This window comes from Arvicola amphibius, chromosome 10, assembly GCF_903992535.2.
Source record: "Arvicola amphibius chromosome 10, mArvAmp1.2, whole genome shotgun sequence".
Classification (NCBI taxonomy): Eukaryota; Metazoa; Chordata; class Mammalia; order Rodentia; family Cricetidae; genus Arvicola; species Arvicola amphibius.
Genome location: NC_052056.1, coordinates 60,459,118 through 60,482,364, shown reverse-complemented (window position 1 = coordinate 60,482,364; position 23,247 = coordinate 60,459,118). Strand labels below are relative to the sequence as shown.

Below are 23,247 nucleotides of genomic sequence, written 5' to 3'. Positions count from 1 at the left end.
TGAGCCACCTGATGTAGGTGCTGGGAACCAAACCTGGTTCCTTTCCGAGAGAAGTTAATGCTCTTAACTTCTCTACAACCCCGAGAAAATAACTTTCATAAAATTAAACATTTTATGAGAAGTGAGTTGTGCATTTTTGTAGCTTTTGTCATAGTCTGACTCAGTATAAAATGTTTAGATTCTATACTTGCTAATGCATCCAGACTCTGATCCTGCCACCTGTTAAACAACCATAGACTGATAGTGTACTCAGGAGGGTGCTTGTGAGTAAGGAAAGTAGTGTTGTGACAGTTGTTTGATCAAGAAATACGACATGAAGAGTGTGTCATCGCCCTCCAGGAGTCTCCCACACTTGAGAGTCATTGATGTGAATGTAAACACTTATTGGAAGTGTGTTATTGAACCAGGTCAGAGCAGTTGCCGTGAGGCAAAGGAGAGGACTTCAGTTCCTGCAGTGTCATGGAGGTTAGAAGAATGGAGTTTTAACTGAAGTAGTCAGTACTGCTTCATTAAGACAACTTGATTTACTCACTTCATTCACTTTGTCTCGTTAACTATAAGATGCTGACATTGGAGCAGCATTTACATTTATAGTAATAAGTATCCTTGGGATTCTGCAGCTTCCTCACAGTCAGATATGGTTTATAAGAGTTTGCATACAGTCGTGGGCCAGGCAGAGGAGAAGATGTGATTCGTAACTCAAAAACCTTTGTTCATCAGTGTGTGTATTTACCTTTCTACTCTAATCTGTAGCTTTGGGAGCTTAGAATTTGAGATCTTCCTGCTGGCTGGCTGTAACTAGTTCTGTCAAGTGTCCAGAGTCAGTCCTATAGCTTTCCTTTCCTTCCTTTCTCCTCCTGTCTCCCACCTTAGATATCTCCTTTCCTGTAGCATTCTTTCTTCAGCCCGGTATATTTGCAGTACCAGTAATTGTGTCATAGCTTTCTTTGCACGCTTAATGTTTGCTATACTTGTGGTCATCTTGATTCAGATGTGTTCTAGGCAATGCTTTGGGACAGGTTCCTTCTGTTCCTTTTTGCATAGCTGTGTATTGCTTTTACTATCAGCATAACTTTGGAATCAGTTATTTGTTTGGATTATAATTATAATTAAATATGGATTATACTTTCAAAATCTTTGCCTTTAAGAACAGTGTTAAGTAGGAAAGTTTGGGTTCATAAGAATTTGTAGCAGACATTGCATTGCATTTCTGAGAAGAGGAATAGGAGCTGATGGAGCCAGAGGTGAGGCGGCACGGTAAGAGGTGGTGAAGCAGCAGAACCTGGTGATGGGCGGGGAAGCCGTCACCAGAGTTAGAGGGAAGTTGAAAGGCGCTTTTCTTAGTAGATAAAACAATAAATGAGAATTCAAAAATTGAAAGTTGACAAGAATATAGTGCTTCAGAAGTAGAGAGATTGGTAAGCCTAGATGTATTTGCTAGTAGATCACAATAAGTTATGAAGGCTGGGATTAGTAGCTGGTTATTGATTTGTTGCCAGCAAGGCAGTATTATTATCCTCTTCCTCACTAGAGAAGCAGTTTATAGTAATGTATTTACAGAAAGCTCATAATGAGATGATGCCTTAAGTTAGCAGAGTTGGTGGCGTAGCTAGATTTGTATGTGGGATGTTGGGAACAAGAAAGAAGGGACCAAAATGATCTCAAGGAGTTGGTTATCTTCATTCTGGGAGATAGGGAGAGGAGAATAAGTAAGCATTTCTAGACCCCATTAATATGTCAGCCAGTGTCTGTGTCTGTTACACTATTAGCATTACTGGGTTTAGGGACAAAGTTCGGGAGGAAGGCAAGTTGTGAAGTAAAAATTAGAAGGAATAAATACTGACAGAGTTGTAAATCTAATTAAGTCTCTTGTTTCATCCACAAAACCTGTCAAGTTGTCATCTTTTTCTAATTCTCTCTTTGCTGTTTTTCCTTTGTACCATTTCATTCATTCATTCAGTTAGAGAATGATGTGCTGTCTTGAAGTATTAGTTTTTTGTTACGTGCCAGAACTATGCCATTTGTACATTTAAAGACTTGGGGAAAGGAGATTTCATATAAGAATGTGTTCTTCATATCTAGAATGGGCACTTCACACATAAGAGCTCAGTAAGTTTTTGTTTTATTCTTTAAACTTTACTGAATTTGGTACCAAACAGGCACTTGCAAACAGATGAGTACAAGATAGAAGAAATTACAACAAAAGTGTTTTGTGTGTACAAGGCATCTTTAAATAGTAAGACATACTTACTAATAATTGAAATAAGTCTTAGGAAAAAATATCATTTTGTACTCTGAACTTGAATTAGATTATTTATGTTGAAGCTTATAAGAATAAAAGCTACATTTGAGACTAACAGAACTACTTGGAAGGGAGGGCAGTTAGTGGGATGTGTAGGACTTGGGGGACTTGGACCATGATAAGAGCAGAGAGTTTAGAGTTTTAGGTGGTGATGCATGTGGGTTTGGAGTAAGTCACACTGATGTTTCTATGCCGGAATGCAGGCTTGGGGGTAGCCGCGGGGGTGCGCTAAGGGGAACGGATGATGCGACTAAACTCCAACGACAGGGAGCACTGGCTGACAGAGAAGCAGCAGGGAAAGCCCGCAAGGAGGGTTGGTTGTCGTCCTCACACTAAGAGGAGGGTCCGTTGGGGTTCTTGCAGCAGTTCAGGTTTGAACAGAGAACAAGAGCATAGCGGCTTGACAAGGCAGCCATGGTCACGGTGTACTCCTGCCAGCATTGACCTATCCTTGCCTGCGCGGAGTCTGAAGTGCTCTGGCCTTTTCTCAAAATTGTGTGAAGTCCCTTTCCCAGGAAGCCCTCTTCCCCCTGCACTGGCACTTTGGGCTTTGGCTGTCCCCTTCCCTAGCATGAGAGATTTCTGGGGAAATAGCAATTTCTTGGAGCCAGCGTTTGAATGGTTTCATAGGCAGTGAGAGGTACCTTGTTATTGTCAGAACACTTAAATCATTAGCACCTTTTGTTCACTTGAATGATTTTCAGAGACTTTTGCTGTATTTTACAGCATAATTTCAGAAAATTTGTTTTCATTTTAAGGAGAAATTTAAAAGATTGTGGTGAAGAGGGGGTTCACTGAGCAGCCTTAGTCTGATGAGAATGGACTCTGTCAGTGTGTGTTAAAGATTTGAAGACAGGCAACAGTGTTGACATTAATATCTCTCCTGGTCTCTGTTTTTCTAATTATTATATAGTAAGCATTATTTCTTGGGTAAAACTATATACAATTTCATAATTACATATTTGGTAATGATTTGTTGAAAAGGCTCGGAAGGAAGTGGCTACTAGTCTGTAAAAATGTTGAGCATAGGAAGGGGAAACAAAAAAATGTTGAGCATAAAAACATTGTTTTCATTATTTTAGTTTTCTTTTGATATGATCAGTTTTTAGAATTTTTATTTATTTATTTATTTATTTATTTTTGGTTTTTTGTTTTTTTGTTTTTCAAGACAGGATTTCCTGTAGTTTCTAGAGCCTTTCCTGGATCTAGCTCTTGTAGACCAGGCTGGCCTCGAACTCAGAGATCTGCCTACCTCTGCCTCCCGAGTGCTGGGATTAAAGGCGTGCGCCACCACCGCCCGGCTCAGTTTTTAGAATTTTATACTGTTTTCTTAAAACGACATCAAGATGTAAATGTAGACATAAGTTCCTGATGTATTGACTTGTTGGAACCTAACCTTTCTTTGTGTTGTAACCTCAGCGTTAGTTTCTTAGTGTGACAATGAAGTTGGAGTTACTGACCTCCACTGTACACTGTTAGGTCTTACCACATCCCTGTCCAAGACCTCATTCATCTCTTTTTTCCCTCTGGTTCAGTGAAGTTTCTCAGCTCTATAAGCTCTGTTTTTGTTTCTCAGCAGCCTATTAGTTCTTTAGCACTCTGCATAGTTGGTGCACATATGCATACAGTCACTCTATGTAGGTTCAACAGAAGATGGGAATACAGTGTTGTGGTAGGTGGTCACAAAAGACTTTTTTATTTAAGCATGACAAGCAGAAAGTAGGGAGGTTTTATTCAGTGTGCCCACCCCGGGTAGAAAGATGTACAGAGGTCCAAAGCTAAGCCTCGTGTTTTGAGCACTGCCCAGAACTTTAGAGTTAGAGGAATCCCGTGTAGGGCAAGAAGAAATTAAAGATCAGCAGTCCTGTCATGGTACGGTTCTCCCATCATCGTCTTAGCTCTACTTGGTCTTGAAGAAGTCTCTTGCTTACAGGGATGGGGTGGTTATGAGGATAGGATTACTTCAGCTCCAGGAGACTCTGTCCTCTGAGGATATGCTGTCCTGGGTATCCACGGTGACACAGAAGAAAGGGTAAGGACAATGATTTATCTATGCCATCAACCATTCAGGAGATGAGACAGATTATACAGATACTCCAGAAGTAAAGGCGACAAACAAAATCAAAGCAGAGAAGCCAGGCTTTTATCCTGAATTTAGTCACTTCGAAGCCCAAATGAGGAGTCGGCACTTTTTGGCAAAGGTGGTTTCAGAGTGCCTGCTACAGTCCTCCCTTGTGTATGGATACCCTCAATCTTGAGATAACTAGTACATCAGCTAATCTAATCTTGCGGGTTGCCTGGGCGAATGATAAGCAGTATGTATGAAAGGGCAGACCCTAATGACAGAACATGTAGGTAAACCGAACAGGGTGCTTATGTCTGAAAATAGGAGTGCCACTGTAGAGAGTCATTTCTGTTGGGAGCCACACTTGTTACAGGCATGAGTATGAATTCTAGTGAAAGAAATTTAGTGTCAGGTAACCATGCATAACTTCCTGGCTGTAGTTACACTTAGAAGGGTTAACGCAAGTGACTTTGGTTTTGTTGCTGATTTTAAGACAAGATTTTGCTGTGTAGCCTGGTGTGCCTCAACCTCCTGATTCCTTCTTTTAGCCTCTCAAGTGTTACCATACCATTTCAGTTCTGATACCCACCCCACACCCCTTGTCTCTGAACAGTTTTTCTCTAACATTGGACTCTAACAGAGTGGATTTTGTCCTGGTTGGTTTGATTTGGTTCCTGTGTGTAGGGAGAAGGGACAGATAGATGACAAGGAGTTAATAGCAGTAAACCTTTTTGACTAAATTCAAACAGTTTAAGAAGTCTAGAATGAGGTGACAGAGCCTACTTGGAACCCATCCTCAAGTTTAATTCTTTCTGCCCTGTGGGTGATGTCCCTAGCAACCCCCAAAATACCCCTCAGGTTATTTTGTTAGAAGCTGTACTTCTGCACAATGCACATTGGACTTTATGCATTTCTAAAATCAGCTTTTTTTTTTTAAACAGATAAGTGTAAAGCAGGAAATTACTTTTACTGATGTATCTGAGCAACTGATGAGAGACAAAAAACAAGTCAGAGAGCCAGTAGACTTGCAGAAAAAGAAGAAGCGGAAACAACGCTCTCCTGCAAAAGTAAGAGAATGTGTTAAGGTGTGGTCACTAACCTTTTAATTTTAAACTGTTGGATTATCTTGTGGGCAGGAACCTATTTGGACTGTAAGCCAGATGCAGAAGTCTTAACATGGTTTAGTACAGTTGGTGTGCTATACCAGCTTCTGCAGGAGGGAGAGAGAAGAGAGATATGTACCTGTGTAGATGTGGTGGGCCATGACTTTTAATTTCTCTCTTTCTCCCACCTGTATCCCTTTTTTTCTGAAAGTGAACTTCTGTGTTTCCATATCTCCCTTGTATTTAAAACTAACATGATATATAGGTTCTTGTTGTTCATAATTTAATACATGTGTTAATGTTTTGTGGAAGTTTACGTTGATTATTCATCAGAGACACCTTTAATAGAATGTACGCTCCCTGAGAGCAGAGACCTATTTTTATCACAGCTGTATCAAAGGGTCTGAAGGGGGAGGCTAAATGAACCCTTAATATTTTGTGGCTCAAGGAATGGGTTGGTAATAAATGCTTTTAGGAGTTGGTCTGCTTTTCTGTTTTTTTCTCTTGCAGTGGCAATGTCTTGATGTTCCCTAGTATTGGCCATTCATCTTCATAGTTACTTCTCCCATACTTTTACCCTATGGAGTAAAGAAGCGACTCCTCTATCCCCTTTTTAAAAACAGAATCTTATATATCCAAAGCTAGCCTTGAACTTAATTTATAGCCAAGAATGACTTTGTGTTTCTGATTCTCCTGCCTCTACCTCTTAAGTGCTAGGATTACATAGGAGTGTGTCACCATGCATAGTGTTAGACAGTGCTGGATACTGAACCCAGAGTTTGATGCATGCTGCACAAGTGCAGCCTCATGAGCTACATCATTAGTTCCCTGTTTAAATATCATATTATAATATGATTTTTTAAAGCAGGGTCTCAATATGACCTGGACTAAGCTGGCTTTGAACTGGAATCTTCCTACCTCTACTTCCTGATTACTAGCATGAATTACAATGCTTATTCAGTAGCAGGATCTTTTTGATGGCTACTTACTGTATTTTTATTTAAAATCATAATGATTATCATGTACAATTATATACTGTAGTGGGCTAGAGCAACCAGTACTGGGTTGCAAGAGCAGATTGCTAAAGTTTAGCGGTTTTGTGAGCCAGTTGATAATGGCATTGTTAGCTATTAGCATTAACCATGGTGGGGACATTTACACCATGGAGATGGGAACTGCTTCCTGCTCCTCTCATTTTCTGTTGTTAGCACACCCCTTCCTGCTGTCTTAGGGATATAGAACATATGCCTATTGTATCAAAGTTTAAAAATTACAGTATAAAATAATTGAGTATTTCTTTTTTTAAAGATTTTATTTATTTAGTATGCAGTGTTCAGTTTGTGTGTATGCCTGCACACCAGAAGAGGGCACCAGATCTCATTATAGATGGTTGTGAGCCACCATGTGGTTGCTGGGAATTGAACTCAGGACCTCTGGAAGATCAGTCAGTGCTCTTAACCTTTGAGCCATCTCTCCAGCTCCTCAAGTTCTATTTCTAACAGATTTTGACTCTCTGCCATAGTTCTGTTTTCAAAATTTAGTAGATTTGTGTAAATGTAATTTTCTGATTTTTCAGCCGTGCAGTCTGTTTAACCTATTTTTGTACTAAAAGTTAACAACAGTAATCTTTTGTTTTTATAGTGCTAGGGATCACACACACACACGCGCGCGCACACACACATATACACACACACACACACACACACATGTCCTTGCTCATCCTGGGCAAGAACTATACCATTGAGCTATATTCCCAGCTTTATCAAGTTTTGTAAACATTTTTCTTAGCTATGTACTGTCTTACTTTGACAAGGTCATGTTATAATTAACGATTGTTTTCTTGAGCATTGCTGTGTTGTTGTATTTTTTATCTCCATTTTGAGCCAGTGCTGTACATTTATCATTGTGTTATAGAATCAGAGGGTATACACTTGATTTCTATCACTGTTGTTCAAGTTATATCTCCATCGGGTGGATGTGACTGGTGCTGCCTGCACTCCTGAGAGCACGGGGCGGGGGTTGGGGGTCAGACTTGGTCTCTGTAGCTTACCATGAAGTCACTCTGTGTTGGAATCATATTTCTTTGTTTCGGGTCATACTGAATTCATATTTCTTATTTGTTTCACATTTTGTGTTTCATTTTGTGGAATCCTTTTTCTCCCCGATCCCCTTTCTTGTTTTTCTCAGTGATTGTGATTTGTTTTTATTGTTATTGTTATTTACAACAACAAATCAAATTCCTCAGTAATTTCAGGGTTTGTGAAAAGTTAACTTCTAAAACTTTAATAATAGTTGATTGATCTACTTTGTGCTCACTTGTTTACATATTGGGAATCTGTTTTGAGAATTTAAGATTTATTTATTTTTTATTGTGTACATATGAGTGTTTTGCTTGCATGTATGTCTATACATCACATGAATGCCTGGTGCCTGCAGAGGCCAGAAAAAGGCTTTAGAGCTGCTGTGGACCTGTAGTTACAGGTGATTGTGAGCCACCATGTGAGCATTAAGAACCGAATCTGGATCCTCTGGAAGAGCAGCTAGTACTCTTACCTCTGTTTCAAGATTTTAAATCTATATATGTGCTAAGTTATATATTTTCCTAGATATTTTATTACCATGTTTTTCTGGTGCTAGTCTGTAGTTTAATTCTTTTTTTTAAAGGATTTACTTTCATTGTTTTAATTTTATAAAATTTTGATCTATTTTACTTATAGGAGTATTTTGCCTCAGTGTATGTATATGCATTACATACATTCCTGGTATCTGTATTGGATCCTCCCCTGGGACTGGAATTATGGATGGTTGTGAGCCGTGTGGGTGCTGGGAACCAAACCCCGGTCCTTTGCAAAATCAACAAGTGTTGTGAACTACTGAACCATTTCCTCAGCCTGTTGTTATTGTTGTTGTTGTTGTTATTGTTATTATTGTGGTTTTTTGAGACAGGCTTTTCTGTAACAGCCTTGGCTGTCCTGGAACTTACTTTCTAGTCCAGACTGGCCTCAAACTCAGAGATCCACTTGCCTCTACCTCCCAAGTGCTGGGATTAAAGGCACTACCACACTTGGCAGTTATTTTTTTAGTGTGTTTGTGTGTGTATGTGTGCGTGCGCGCATGCGTGCGTGCGTGCTTATGAATGCTGTTACTCTTGGAGGACAGAAAAAGATACTAGATTTCTTTTTTATTAAAGATATTTACTTTATGTATATGAGTACTTTATCTACATATGTGACTGTATGCCAGAAGAGGGCATCAGATCCCACTATAGGTGATTGGTTGTGAGCCACCATGTGGTTGCTGGGAATTGAACCCAGGACCTCTGAAGAACAGCCGGTGCTCTTAACCTCTAAGCCATCTCCCCAGCACCAAAGGATATTAAATTTCCTGCCACTGGAGTTACAGGTAGTTGTGAGCTGCCTGCTTGTTACATATAGTGGGCAAAAAAGTGTGGCTAATTGATTTCCAGTTTCCCAGATGAGTGGTTGCTTTGTAAGCTGCCTGCTCACAACTGGGGGTCAAACCCAGGCCCTCTGCAAGAATGGTGCAAGCTTTTAACCACTTAACCCTCCAGCAGTCCCAGTTTAATGCCTTCTGAGATTCTCACTGAAGCCCAGATTATTCTGTCCAGTAGAGGATTACCCAGAACCTTTTGTGATGTGCTGTCTAGGCCTTTGGTGGGTGTGAGGAGAGCGCCGAGGTTCACACCCAGTGCCTAATCTGTGGTAGACAGGTGCTTTACTTCTGAATTATATTCGCAGACCTACTGAGGCATTTCTCAAAACACATTGTATATGCAGAGTTTTGTTTGTCTAAGTCAGTTTTTTGACGATTTCTAAAAGCACCACCAAGGTATTTTGTCCTGATCAGATGAGAGACAACCTGTTCTAAGTGCAGTATACGCAGAACAGCATTTCAGGGCAATCCTCTTAGGGAGGTCTTAGAACAGTGCAGTACTGTAAATAGTACAGAGCAGATGTAAGTGAGAATAACAAAAATAGTTACTTTAAAATTGTTCACAGCAGCTGAGCAGTGGTGGCACACACATTTAATCCCATCACTCAGGACATAGAGACAGGCAGATCTCTGAGTTCGAGGACAGGCAGGGATACACACACACACACACACACACACACACACACACACACACACACAGAGCACCCTGTTTCCAAAAAAAATTCTTCACAGCAGGGAGTGGTGCCATATGCTTCTAATCCCATCACTTGGGAGGCAGAGACAGGAGGATTTCTGTAAGTTCAAGGCCAGCTTGGTCTACAGAGTGAGTTCCAGGATAGCTAGAACTGTGTAGAGACCCTGTCTTAAAAAAGGACAAAAAACAAAACAAAACAAAATGTTCTTACATGTTACATGTAGTGGACGGAACTGTGTGGCTACTTTTAACATTGGTCTGCAGTTTTCCAGATGAGTGATTTCTTTGTGTCTGAAGTGTTAACTTTGAAGTGTAAACCTAGTTTTTTCCTATCTCTTCAAAAGTGTGTTAGTGCCATAGTTCAGATAGTTTATGTAAGTAACTTATTCTACCATTTTCATATGAAGACAGACAAGTTTATCTTGGGTTTATGGTTTATAAATCAATGAATTGGTTGAAGTTTCTTACAATTTTTAAATTTCTCAAAGTTCAAGATGTTGTGTATGCTAAGAAGTGTTTATGACCTTGGGGAAAGCTGTCAGAGGGTGAATGTTTAGAAATAATATGTAATAGATGGTGTGAGAACTAGAATTCATTATCTTTAGAGGGCTAGTCTCCTTCATAACTTTTTCCAAACCTTGGTCTGCCCATCCCCAGTGTCTGTAGCATATGCCGTCATTGTGTCAGATGGGGTCTGGTGAGCAGATCAGAGCTCCTGTCAGGTCAGCTGTGGTGACGAGCGTTGCTCTGCGCCATCAGCTGCTGCAGATAGCAAGCAGTAGTTATGCTGTGAACCTTTGTCATCTTAAAGTAGATGAAACTCTTTGTACCTGGGTTGAGGACTAGTATCTAGGTTAAGGGATTTTCACCATCGTGAAATAATCTGTTTATGAAAATAGAGGAAACTGTAGTCACTCTCTTTCAAATGTCAGATTCTTTTTTTGGGTGAGGGGTGTAAAGAGCTGCTTTGATTGAAGTAGATTGGGTTAGAACCCAGAGCCTCATGCATGCCAGATAGGTGCCCTACTGCTGAAGTACATTTAATCAAAAATCACCCTCTGGTGTCTCAGTGCTGATGTAAATAAACCTTTGAAATCACATACATAGTGAAAGAGCTGTGTGAGGAGACTGTTCTTCCCCTCACGATGGAGACTTAAGCATTGGACTTTGGAAGTGCTTCTGCTTGCTTCACTGTCTCATTCCTTAAGGACAGGCTACTCATTGTTACATTGCTGAATCTGTGGGCTACTCAGCATCATTTTGTTTTGCCCCTTTAAATCTGCCATTGTTCTGTATCACAGATAGCTAGAGTTGTTAGAAGCCTGTGGAGTCTGTCAGTGTAACCCAGTCTCAGTGTATTGTGTCAGTGGTTGAACACCCCACCTCCCAGGCTCTGTTGCTTGCCTGTGGTACATTTTCCAGGTACAGACATCTAGGCTCCATCTGTGAAGATTCTTACTTGCGGGGGGCGGGGGGGTGTTGCAGGAGTGAGGACGTATGTATATATACATGAAAAGAATGTTAGGTGATTATGATGTACATGTAAGCTGAAGACTCTTAAATCTTGATAAATGAAGTATTGCCATTAGACTTTGCTATTGCCATTGACTTTTATTACCTTTATGAGACGTTTTCCAGCTCAAAAGAATTTTGTTATTAGTTCCTTAACATTCATGAATTCTATGAAGCTTTTTAATAAAATTTAATATTCTTGTAATCAGGTAGTATAGACAATTGCTAGGCTTTTCAAACCCTTTAGTAATCAACTAAGAAAAGCAGCATGATTTTAATTACATCTATTCTGTTGTATTTCTCCTTTTCATTTAACAAATAATTTGAGTGCGCAGTCTCTTGACAAGAGCTAAGGAAAGGAAGTGGGTTGTTTTTAGAGCCCTTGAGGAGGTCTGAGTAGAAACTGATTGGAGCGATGCTGACCTGAAGGATGGCATGTTACATACATGTTACATACATGTTACATACATGGATTATGAGCTGTATGGCCATCTCCCAGCTGTTTCGTACATACCATTGGTCTGGGAAGAGAGTTGAGATTTGGGGATCAAAAAGATTTAAGACAATGATTGTTAAATGAGAAAAAAGTATTTATTATTATTTTGTTTTTTTGAAACAGGGTTTCTCTGTGTAATTCTAGCTGTCTTAGAACTCACTCTGTAAACCAGGCTAGCCTTGAACGCACAAAGATCCACCTGCCTCTTCCTCCCAAGTGCTGGGATTAAACCCATCTGAAAACGCTCTTTTCCATGTCCCGTTGGTTTTTGGAAGAACTATCTTTGAAGATTAACTGAGACTAGAAATGAAAATAGGAAGGCAAACATAATGCTAATAAGAAAATGAAGGAAGAAAATTAGAAAAGTAGCATACTAGTAATCCATTAATCTGGTTTTCCCCAAAGAGTGACTGCATTGTGGAGAAATTGTTTTCCATAGAGGTGAACCATTAAGAAGATTCTGATAGTGAGAAGAGCCCATCTTTTAGAGACTATGGCCTGCTTGTTTGCTCTTGGGAAATGAGGGACTTTTCTGAGAGCAGTGGTCAGTGAGATGAGGTGACTGTCAGGACCCATATGGTGGACGGAGCAAACTGACACCCTCCCAATACACAAGCCTTCTAAACCCCCAAGTCCAGTTTGACGAATATGAGTCAAAGTCCATTCTTATGACATAGTGAGTTTCATATTCTGACACTGGTAAAGCTTACTATTTGAAAATGAAATTTGCTAATAAGTAAAATGTGGTGTCTAGACAATAAAATCCTGAAGAAGGAGACTGGATGTGAGGGACTAGCTCTGACCAGTATAATCAGATGACTTTTACTCTGCCATTGTTTCAGAGAAGGAAGAAAATTCTTTTTGGCAGGGGGTTTCAAGACAGGGCTTCTTGGTATAGCCCTGGTACTCACTCTGTAGATCAGGCTGGCCTTGAACTCAGAGATCCACCTACCTCTGCCTCCTGAGTGCTGGGCTTAAAGGCTTGGGCCACCACCGCCTGGCAGGAAAAAAAATCTTGAAAGTCTCTTTCACACCCTCAGTTGTAAGTAAAACCTCTCATAATTGGTGAGGTTTAAATCAGTGGTTCTCAACCTTTCTAATGCTGTGACCTCTTAATACAGTTCCTCATGTTGTGGTGACCCCCAACTATAAAATTTCCTTGCTACTTCATAACTGTAATTTTGCTACTGTTAATGATTGTAATGCAAATTTCTAATATGCAGGATTTCTGATATGCAACCCCTGCAAAAGGGTCTTTTAACCCCAAAGGAGTTGTGACCCACAAGTGGAGAACCATTGGTTTAGATCATTTCTAGTTCTCTTGGGTTTGAATGGCTTAAGCACTGATGTCAGTTAATGTTGAAAGGTTCATAAAGTCTATATTCATTAGATTAAAAAATATGAATGGATGATTTTAGTGGTATGCACATACAATGTGAAAGCCATGTTTGTCTTTTGAGAAGAACCTTTTATCATGGAGGAGTGTGATTGATCCCAGAGTGAAGTCTCTCAGTTGAATAAGCAGAGTTTAGACCTTTGCTTGGTTAAAAATTGGTGTATTACTAAGAGAGCCCTCCTCACTCCTAAGACCCCCTCCCACTCTCCATGTGCGTGTATGTAATAAATACATAAATAAGTATATGTGGTTCTAGCTAGAAATAATTTGTTTCAAAATAAAAATAAATGGTGAACCATGAGATTAGGGACACAGAATAGCTAGGAAATTTCATAGGATACCAAACAGGTTTTTTCCTGTAAAATCTTACTTTAACTCTTTTTTTTTTTTTCCTTTTTTTTTCTTTTTTTGGTTTTTCGAGACAAGGTTTCTCTGCAGCTTTTTTAGAGCCTGCCTGGAACTAGCTCTTGTAGACCAGGCTGGTCTGGAACTCACAGAGATCCGCCTGCCTCTGCCTCCCGAGTGCTGGGATTAAAGGCATGCGCCACCACCGCCCGGCTGGACTTACTTTAACTCTTTTAGACAAATATGAAATTCACGAGAGTTGGTGGATTTAGATTACTGCTAATTTGTTCTTGTGGCGAGCGGAGAGCCTGACTTGCTCCGTCTGTGTAAAGCACGGATTGTTCTGGAGTGCTGGCGACAGGAGGAAGCTCAAGCTGCTGCTCCGAGAGTCGAGCTTGAAGGAGCACACCTCTAACTCCAAGCTTGGGACTCTGAACATGCCAGCAAAACAGGATCCCCAACCAAAACTAAAAACTACTGTCTCCTACGTCCTAGGAATTAAAACATTAACCTCCAGCTTCTTCTGCTGTCGTGGTGATCATATGTCAAGTGGCGGGAAAGCAAAGCAAAAATATTTTTTGCTACTAATAGCAAGCAAGGCAGCTAATCTTTAGGGTAAATGTCTCAAATCATTGGATCACAACTTTAAAAGATCCTGAAAGGGTATAAACAAGAATGAGCCAAATCGGCTAGAGAGATGGCACAGCAGTTAAGAGCATTGACTGTGGAGAACCTGAGTTCAATTCCCAGCAACCACACGGTAGCTTACAGCCACCCATAATGGGGTCTGGTACCCTCTTCTGGCATGCTTGCATACATGCAGATAGAGCACTCATTCATAAAATACATAAATAAATAAATAAAATTTTTACTAAAAGGATAAGTCAAGTGTAGAATTAGTGTGCTGTCCCTTTGTCTTGGAATGCTCTCCTTTCTATGGTACCTAGTCAGTGGATGATCTGAAGGCCACTAGATGGACAAGTACATTTTTAGAAAACTTTTTGTTTAAAGAATGAAGTGTTAAGTTGTGAGGGCTATTTGATATGGGTAGCAGACAGCTAACTCTGTCAGTGATAGGTGCAGAATCCACTGTGCCCCAAACTCCACGTTTGGACATTGGGATTATAGCAGTGAATGAAACAGGCAAGTTCGTGCGGATACATTTCAAACAGTAGGAAAAGCCATTGAGGTTTGTTTGTGGGAAGGTGGATTTTACTCTGACCCTGTAAGCAAAAATATGTGTTACACTGGCCTCACAAAGGAAAAGAAAATTAAATTTAAAATGTCTGAGAATTTGATACTTATAAACATGCTGGATTGGTTTTAGTGTGTTTGCCATAATAGTAGTGGTATCTGTTTCATCTGTATAATTCTACCTTGAATTAAGACTTGAATGAAGATAGCTTGATGACTTCCAGTGCCGAAAATAATTACCCAGAACTCCTAACTGTCCATAAAGGGTTCCATCGCTTCACAGAATGCAGCATAGGCCAGAGTTCTGCCTACAAGACCTTTTCTTCCCTGTAGAAGCCTGTAGAAAGTCATTGAACTGCCATGGCTTTTGGCACTCAGATCTTATTTTTATCAACCTATGTGAAAAGCAGAAAGCCTGGTATTATCATCTTATTTATTATATGTAATACTTAGCATCATTTTTTGCATAATTTGAATCCTATTTTAAGAGGGTTTGTGTATTTTCTTTTTGTACAATGTTAATTTACCTTATTATTATGTGACTTAGAAGAACTGAGAAAAAATTGAAACCTGACTGGCCAGAGATCAGACCTTTATTCTCACTGTCTGTTCAGGAAGCTGTAACACCCACTTCCAGTCTCCTGCCAAATGTGTCCCTTCTATGTGTTGGGTGCATAGACTTGAAGCATTGTTGACCATGTTGGCAATTTGCCCAGAACCCAAATACCCTGTATAATTTGCATACTAATTATCATTGATTTGCATGTAGTATAGGCTGAACTGTCTTCCTGAATTTAAAGTAAAAAAATACTCTAAAGATGACTCTAAAGTCATTTTTCCTTTACTATTTCTCTTTTCTAGGTTGAAGAAGGGATCATAGTTGTGTGTTTGTAGGCCCTAGTCAGTTTCCACAGTCCTTTGTATTTTCTTTTTCTTTTTTTGGGGGGGGGGGGTGTTATGCATTTATTCCTTATCTGTGTGTGTGTATACAAATATATATATATGTATATATATTTATATTTATTAAAAATTTCTACCTCCTCCCACTTCCCTCCCCTTCCCCTACTCCCCCGTCCCTTCGCTCTCCAGGCCAAAGAACAGTCAGGGTTCTCTACCCTATGGGAAGTCCAAGGTCCTCCCCGCTCCCCCAGGTCCAGGAAGGTGAGCATCCAAACAGACAAGGCTCCCACAAAGCTCGTCCATACAGTAGAATCAAAACCCAGTGCCATTGTCCTTGGCTTCTCAGTCAGCCACATTCAGAGAGTCCAGTTTGATCACATGCTCCGTCAGTCCCATTCCAACTGGCCTTGGTGATCTCCCATTAGATCAGTCCCACCATCTCAGTGGGTGGGCGCACCCCTCGCGGTCCTGACTTCTTTGCTCATGTTCTCCCTCCTTCTGCTCCTCATTTGGACCTTGGGAGCTCAGTCCAGTGCTCCAATGTGGGTCTCTGTCTCTATCTCCATCCATCGCCAGATGAAGGTTCTATGGTGATATGCAAGATATTCATCAGTGTGGCTATAGGACAAGACCAGTTCAAGCACCCTCTCCTCTGTTGCCCAAGGAACAATCTGGGGACATCTCCTTGGAGACCTGGGAACCCCTCTAGAGTCAAGTCTCTTGCTAACCCTAAAATGGCTCCCTTAATTAAGGTATCTACTACTCTGCTCCCATATCCAACCCTCCTCCATCCCAACCATCCTATTCCCTCAAGCTCTCCCCATCCTTCCCTTCTCCCGTCTCAATAGATCCATTTCTATCACCATGCACAAAACTCAAGGCCAAATAGATTAAAGACCTCAATATTAATCTGACCACACTGAATCTGATAGAAGAGAAAGTGGGAAGTAGTCTACAACACATGGGCACAGGAGACCACTTCCTACGTAGAACCCCAGTAGCACAGACAATAAGAGCAACATTGAATAAATGGGACCTCCTGAAACTGAGAAGCTTCTGTAAAGCAAAGGACACTGTCATTAAGACAAAAAGGCAATCCACTGACTGGGAGAAGATTTTCACCAACCCCACATCAGACAAAGGTCTGATCTCCAAAATATATAAAGAACTCAAGAAACTAGACATTAAGACTCTAATTAACCCAATTAAAAAATGGGGCACTGAACTGAACAGAGAATTCTCAACAGAAGAAGTTCAAATGGCCAAAAGACACTTAAGGTCATGCTCAACCTCCGTAGTGATCAGGAAAATGCAAATCCTTTGTATTTTCTTAAGATGCTGTCCAGATCTCTCTTTCCTATGTTAGACAATCTGTTGCCTGCCTCCCTCCCTCCCTGCCTTCCTCCCTCCCATCCGTGTGTTAGAGGTGAAGTGTTGAGTTGTAACATGGGTCCCTCTACCTAGCCCTGGATGTTCTGGAACTCTCTGTGAAGACCAGGCTGGCCTTGGACTCAGAGAGATCCACTCACATCGGCATTCTGAGTGCTGGTTAGTGCACCACCAATCTTAGCTTACTTTCTGTAGGCCTTCACCTTCAGAGGTGTCTCCCAGCTCTGGCTCATGCCTCCTGATCTGGTCCTGTCTTTCCCTCTTTTTGTCCTTAAGTTCTTGCTCTGTAGCCCTTGGACTCTCTGTCCTCCTGCTTCAGGCTCCTGATCTCCACGACATCTGACGTTCTCTTTTAGTTTTCTATGCTTCTTCACATCATATTCTGCCACCTTTCCTCTCTCCTCAGTAATGATAAAAGGAATCACTTTTTTTTTTATCACTCTGCTGTGTGCCTAACAGATAAAATGCTCACGCTGAGTAAGTTGTTGGTAAGGTAGAATTCACGAGATTGAAGGTGAGCTTTTACTGGTTAACTGTCTAGCCCATACTCACAGTGTTCTTAATTGCAAGATACTCAGGATGGTAAGCTGGTTTCTTTTCTCCTGTCTTCCCACTGGTTTATTTGATGAGTATTTTAGGACATGTTCAGCAATGCTAGCTCTACAGTACCTTAGAGGTGCTAGATGAGACAAAGTACTGGGAAACTTCATTTTCTTGTTTTTAAAAAATAAGAAAAAATAACAGGTAAACTCTTACCTGACTCAAAATGTTTTAAGTCAGTACAGTGTATCCATTATTTTATGTGCTCAGTTCATCATCCTTTTTAATATGTAGTTATTAGATATATACAAATAAATGTATATTCATATATACACATGGACACTATATATTTAGATAGATAATATGGCTAGATGCTGTTTCTCTAGATAGTGTCCTTTGTATAAAAAAATTATGCTATGGGGTTCTGAACCTTTTTCTGTTGAACAAATCTTGATGTTTATTTTATTCAAGTAGATAGAATTTCTCTATTTACAGTCACATAGAATTAAGTTGTATTGGTTTTCTGTGCTTTAGTTATTCTCAGTAATTGATTGATACCTGACTTTTCTCTCTGCATACCAGAGAAATTTGAAATTGAAAATCAAACTGTGCTCATTCTAGCAGCCCCTTACGGGAACACTCGGGCTCTGGTGGCCATCAGCATGACCACGGAGGTGTCAGAGTGCTTCAGGGTTTATACTGCCTTTACCCAATCTAAGTACACAGTACTTTCCTGCATTAAAGGTGCCACTATTCTAATCTTTTCCAGATTATTTCTGAAGAATTTACAAGCTCCAATGACCATTGCTTATACTGTCCTTTTAAAAACGTAGTATTTATTTACATTTTAAAAAACTTTCTTTTGTTTTTGCCTTTTTTTTAAACTAGATCCTTACAATAAATGAGGATGGATCACTTGGTTTGAAAACCCCTAAATCTCACGTTTGTGAGCACTGCAATGCTGCCTTTAGAACGAACTATCACTTACAGAGACATGTCTTCATTCATACAGGTATTGAACAAAAATGGGCTTGTGACCATTAAAATTATTATTGTTATTTTTAATCTTCCTATAAATATCATCCAGTATTAAGAACCTAGCTAACTTGGCATTGTCAATCAGAATTTATAGACAGACTATCAGGAGGAAAGCAAGAAAGATTTAAAATGAGAAGATAATTAGCATATATATACATACATACATTTAATAGTCTTAATTGGGTACTTATTTTGCTTAAAGCACTCTATTTAACTAGAGAAACTGCGTAAGAATGTACTAAGAACCTGTCACCCTCTTTCTGTGCCAGGTGTATGACCAGCACAGGAAATCAGATATTAGAAATGATAGCTAACGAAAGTTGAAGTTAAAAATTGTGAAATTGTTGAAAATAGAACTGAAGATTGATTACACACACACCTTTGAAGAAGCTGCTGGAAATGTTAGATGACTTGGGTAGAGAGAGGGCAGTGAGGGAGAGTAGAAGGACCAAGACAGTGCGGTGATGGCCAGAAGCCAAAGAAAAGGAGATGCAAGGAGGCTGTTGGGACTGCCATGCCCTCAGAGGACAGAGGGTGTGGGGAAGGTTCTGTGGAGTGAACACTAGGAATCACCTCTGTAAAGGTCTGGCCACAGTGGATGGGAAGGCATTTGAGACTTGAGACTTCCCTTGTAAGGTGTGGTGGGAGGTTGTCAAGGATCATTGCAGCATTGAAGCAAGGCTTCCTGGTGGAACAGACTACCAGCACTCTGAAATGAAGCCGGGCTCCAGCAGAGAGGGAGTGTTTCCCAGCATGGGTTTTCTCTCAAGGGTGTTTATACACTTGTGAACTCTGTGAAGAAAATAGGTAAAAGGGCGGAAAGGGATGGTCAGTCCCAGAGAACAGGGCAGGCATGACTCAGATAAGGAAGAGGAGATAACGCCAACACCTGGGGTGTCCTAGAGAGTGCTTTCTTAACTTGTGTATACCTTTCATTTTCTTTTTTATTAGATTCTCTCTTTTTTATTAGAAGGATATTATTCATGTTTATTTTTTATGATTATGGAATGTAAAATTTTAAATCCTATAGGAAATTTTTGAGCGAAAAAATAGAACTGTTAATGAAAAATGTTTGTTTGTTTTGTTTTTTTTTAAATCTTTGGGTGTTTTAGAATATTCCAAAATTGGGCTTCTAAGACTTATCCTCAGAAGTAGTGACTTAAAATGTTGTTTTATTCATTAACTAATGTATGGATGTCAAATTATTTTAAGGCGAAAAAACCGTTCAATGTAGTCAGTGTGACATGCGTTTCATTCAGAAGTACCTGCTTCAGAGACACGAGAAGATCCATACCGGTGAGTGCTGCGTCCTCCTAAGATCGTTGGCATCACATCAGACGGAGGGAGGGAAGGTGCCCAATAAGGCTCATGGCCTTTACCACCCTAGTCATTCTTTTTGCTTAAAAACCATAAATTTCGGCTGCCCCTTTTCTCTTCTTGGTAAAGCAGTATTGTTATCTAGGCTTCAATGTTCTGTCCCAATGAATTCCTTTGAAATAGTTCATAATACATAAATTACATATAGAGGAGGAAATGTTCCTGAAATAACTGTTTCTTGAGCTAAGTAAAATTATCACTCACACCAATTAGTTTATGGACAGTTGAATGGTTTGGAACACTGTATTTCGCCCTTTATATGGCTTACTCTGTCAAGAAAGTGACAACTGCCAGTGTCTCCATCAGTGTTAATGATTTACAGACAAGTATTTTGGAAGATCACTTTTAGTTTACGTGTTAAAATTTTAAGTCTTATTTTAAAGCAAGTGTATTTTTTAAATGAATGTAAAACCAAGTTTTAATAAGTGACTTGATTTGGTAGACTGTTGGCTTTTCTCCTTTGATATCCCTAAGCATTGTAAAAGATGTTTCTTTGAAATTGATTAAAAGTTTTTGGGGGACTAGGGAGAGCGTGCACAGCGCATAGTTGGTATGTCTGTAGAGTTTCATATTTCAGTGGAATTGAGAATGATGATGAACATACGCTAACAGTGAAAAGATTCAGTTCTTTAGATTTCTCTGGATACTACTCAGCTAAGTACCTGCCCCAGTGTTATTTAGATGTATTTTCATAGTGCATGCAGAATTTGTGAACTGGGGTCCTTTGACACACTCTGCCCAGTAGAAACAGCCTTCATTGTCAAGTTCCCTGCATCTCTATTGCCACCAGAAAGAAGCCTGAAGTGGCTGTTGTGCTCAACACAGTGCCAGCGGTGCAGCATGTCTGTCTGCATTTGTAGTTTCATTTTGAGACAAGGTCTCGCTCTGTGTCTAAAATGGCCTGGATCTCAAGTCTGTCCTTATGCCTCAGCCTCCTGAGTACTGTATTATCAGTGAGCCACCATGCTGCCTGGTTGGATGTTCTACTCTTTAAAATACTGTTTTGTATATCACTAAGTAACATTTATCACTTTCATATATACAGTAAAGAAAGTGTGAAGATTTTTATGTGACTTAATAGTTAAATTGAAATTTCAATGCAATAATAAAACCATCGGATAAAAAGTGAAAGTACTTAAATATTTTTATGTGTTTGTTAGATTTTGATGATTTATTCATTCAACTAGTGATTGATCCTCCAATGTTTTTCAGGTACTAGTTATACATAGACTGTATGGAAGGGCCTTCTGTTTTCTTTTGTTTTGGAAATAAGAGACATATAAATAAGCATAACATAATTAACTGTTGTAGGTTTCTTGAGTTACTCAGGGAAAGCCTTAGAAAAGCCACTGGGGCCAAGTTAAAAATCTGTGTGTATGAATGAATGGATGAATGGAATCTGAAAAATGAGACATGCTTATCTTATGTCACTTGACACATTCATAGCGGTGAACTCTTTAAGGCCCTAGTCACAGTCTTGTATGTAGTAGCTCTGTCCTGTCCTAGTTTTATTCCTGACAGAACAACGCAGGGAAAACCATTTATTCTAGCTTACAGTTCCAGGCTGCAGCCTTCCTAGGCAAGACAAGGCAGCGAGAGAACGAGTGCATGCATGCTGGTTCACACTCTTCTCTAGGATCCTCACGGACGGAGCTCCTCACTTTAGGCTGGGTCTTATCACAGCAGTTACTGTAATTAAGACAGTTCCCCCACAGACACGCTCACAGACCAACCAGATCATTCTAAAGTGTGTTACATTGACTATTACAACTAAGTCAGACTTACTGATTGAAAACGCCTATACTATGCTGGGGGTGGGATTTTGGGATTTGAGTATGATGAGTAGTTTATTGAGAATTTACTAAATACCAGGTGCTATCATTTAGTCCTCACATGAATTTTGAAAGGCAGGGGTATTAGTATCCCCATTTTGTCAGTCAGAAATGTATTGGGACGTGAAGAGAAGCTGGGGACTTCCTTAACTTCCTACAGTCTAGTAATGATGTTGCCCAGACTACAGCTCGGGCTCTGTCACTAGAGACCAAGACGCAATCACTTAGCAAAATGAGCCAGGAAATAGAAATACAGCTTTGGGCTTTTTGAGTTTTTCTTCCTGTCCTCAGCCAGTTATGACTTAGCTTCTCTGTATGCTTAGTAACATCTGAAAGGATGGAAACCGAAGGCCAGAGTCCTCATGTTACAAAAACAGCTTAGATTGAACATAAGAACTCCAGAGGAATCAAGGCAAGGCAGAGTCTCTAGGATTCCTGCTCAGAGCTCTCCCTCCCTCCTTCTCTCTCCCTCTCCTCCCTCCCTCCCTCCCTCCCTTTCTGTCCCTCCCTCCCTCATCCCCATCTCTCTCCACAGTACATACCTAGACATTAGATTACAACTTTCCAGAGTTGCTTTCTTGCGTTCCATCTTGTTTTTAGGCAGCTCTCTTTTATTTCTGCTGCTGTGCTTTGTGTTCCAGGCTATTGTTCCCCCTCCCGTCTTGCGGTAGGAGGACAGGGATTACAGGAGTGCACTGCTGCATCTGGCTTTTGTGTGGTTTGGGTAGTCTGAACTCAGGATTCCAGGCTTGCCCTGCAAAACACCCACTGAGCCATCTCTCCAGCTCCAGAAGTTTCTTCTGAAGACTCCACTTTGTTCCATATCTTTCCCTTTGCCAGTCCCCCATCACATTTCCTATCAGGAATTAATAACAAGGGGAATCAATTTCCTTCTTTAGTTAGTTTAAATGTTTTAAGAACACTTAAAGACAGAAAAACTTGTGTCTTCAGATCAAATTGCCTATTTTGGAATACATAGAAAAATACTTTCTGCTCTAATGTTGTACTCTGCTTTCTGTTGGCTGTAATAAACACCACGACCAAAAGTGACTTGGGGAGGAATAAGTTTATTTAACTTTATAGGTTACAGGCCCTCATCAAGGGAGGTTAGGCCAGTAACTTAAGACAGAAACCTGGAGTCAGGAACTGATGCAGAGATCATGAAGGAATGATGTTTACTGGCTTGTTTCCTCTGGCTTGTTCAGCCACTTTTTTATACAGCCCACACCTGCCCAAGGTGGCACGGCCCACAGTGGGCTAAAACCCTCCAGCTCAGTCAGCAATCAAGGAAGTGCCCACAGGCCAGTTTAATGGAGGTGGGTCCTCAGGTGATATTCCTCTCACCAGTTATGTTTTAGGTTTGGTTTCAAGTTTACAAAAACTATGACATCTGCTTATGTGATTTTCAACTGTGAACAAGGAATGAGTTACCTAGGTCAGCTGGTGTGAGGTGTGCAGTGTGGTGAACCCTCAGTTTATTTGTGGAGACAGGGTTTCTCTGTGTAGCCCTGGCTGTCCTGGAACTCAGTTTGTGTTTTGTAGACCAGACTGGACTTGAACTCAAAGATTCACTTACCTCTGCCTCCAGAGTGCTGGAATTAAAGGCATGTG

At 40.3% G+C, this 23,247-nt stretch overlaps 1 protein-coding gene across 1 annotated transcript in view; it reads left to right on the top strand.

Annotated features, from left to right (window-relative positions):
• The window catches only part of Znf148 (zinc finger protein 148), a 123,187-nt gene that overhangs the window by 69,982 nt on the left and 29,958 nt on the right, over positions 1-23,247 (top strand). The window contains 3 exon segments of the mRNA XM_038345488.1: positions 5,309-5,434; positions 18,278-18,401; positions 19,640-19,723. Coding sequence (XP_038201416.1) covers positions 5,309-5,434; positions 18,278-18,401; positions 19,640-19,723 — 334 coding nt within the window.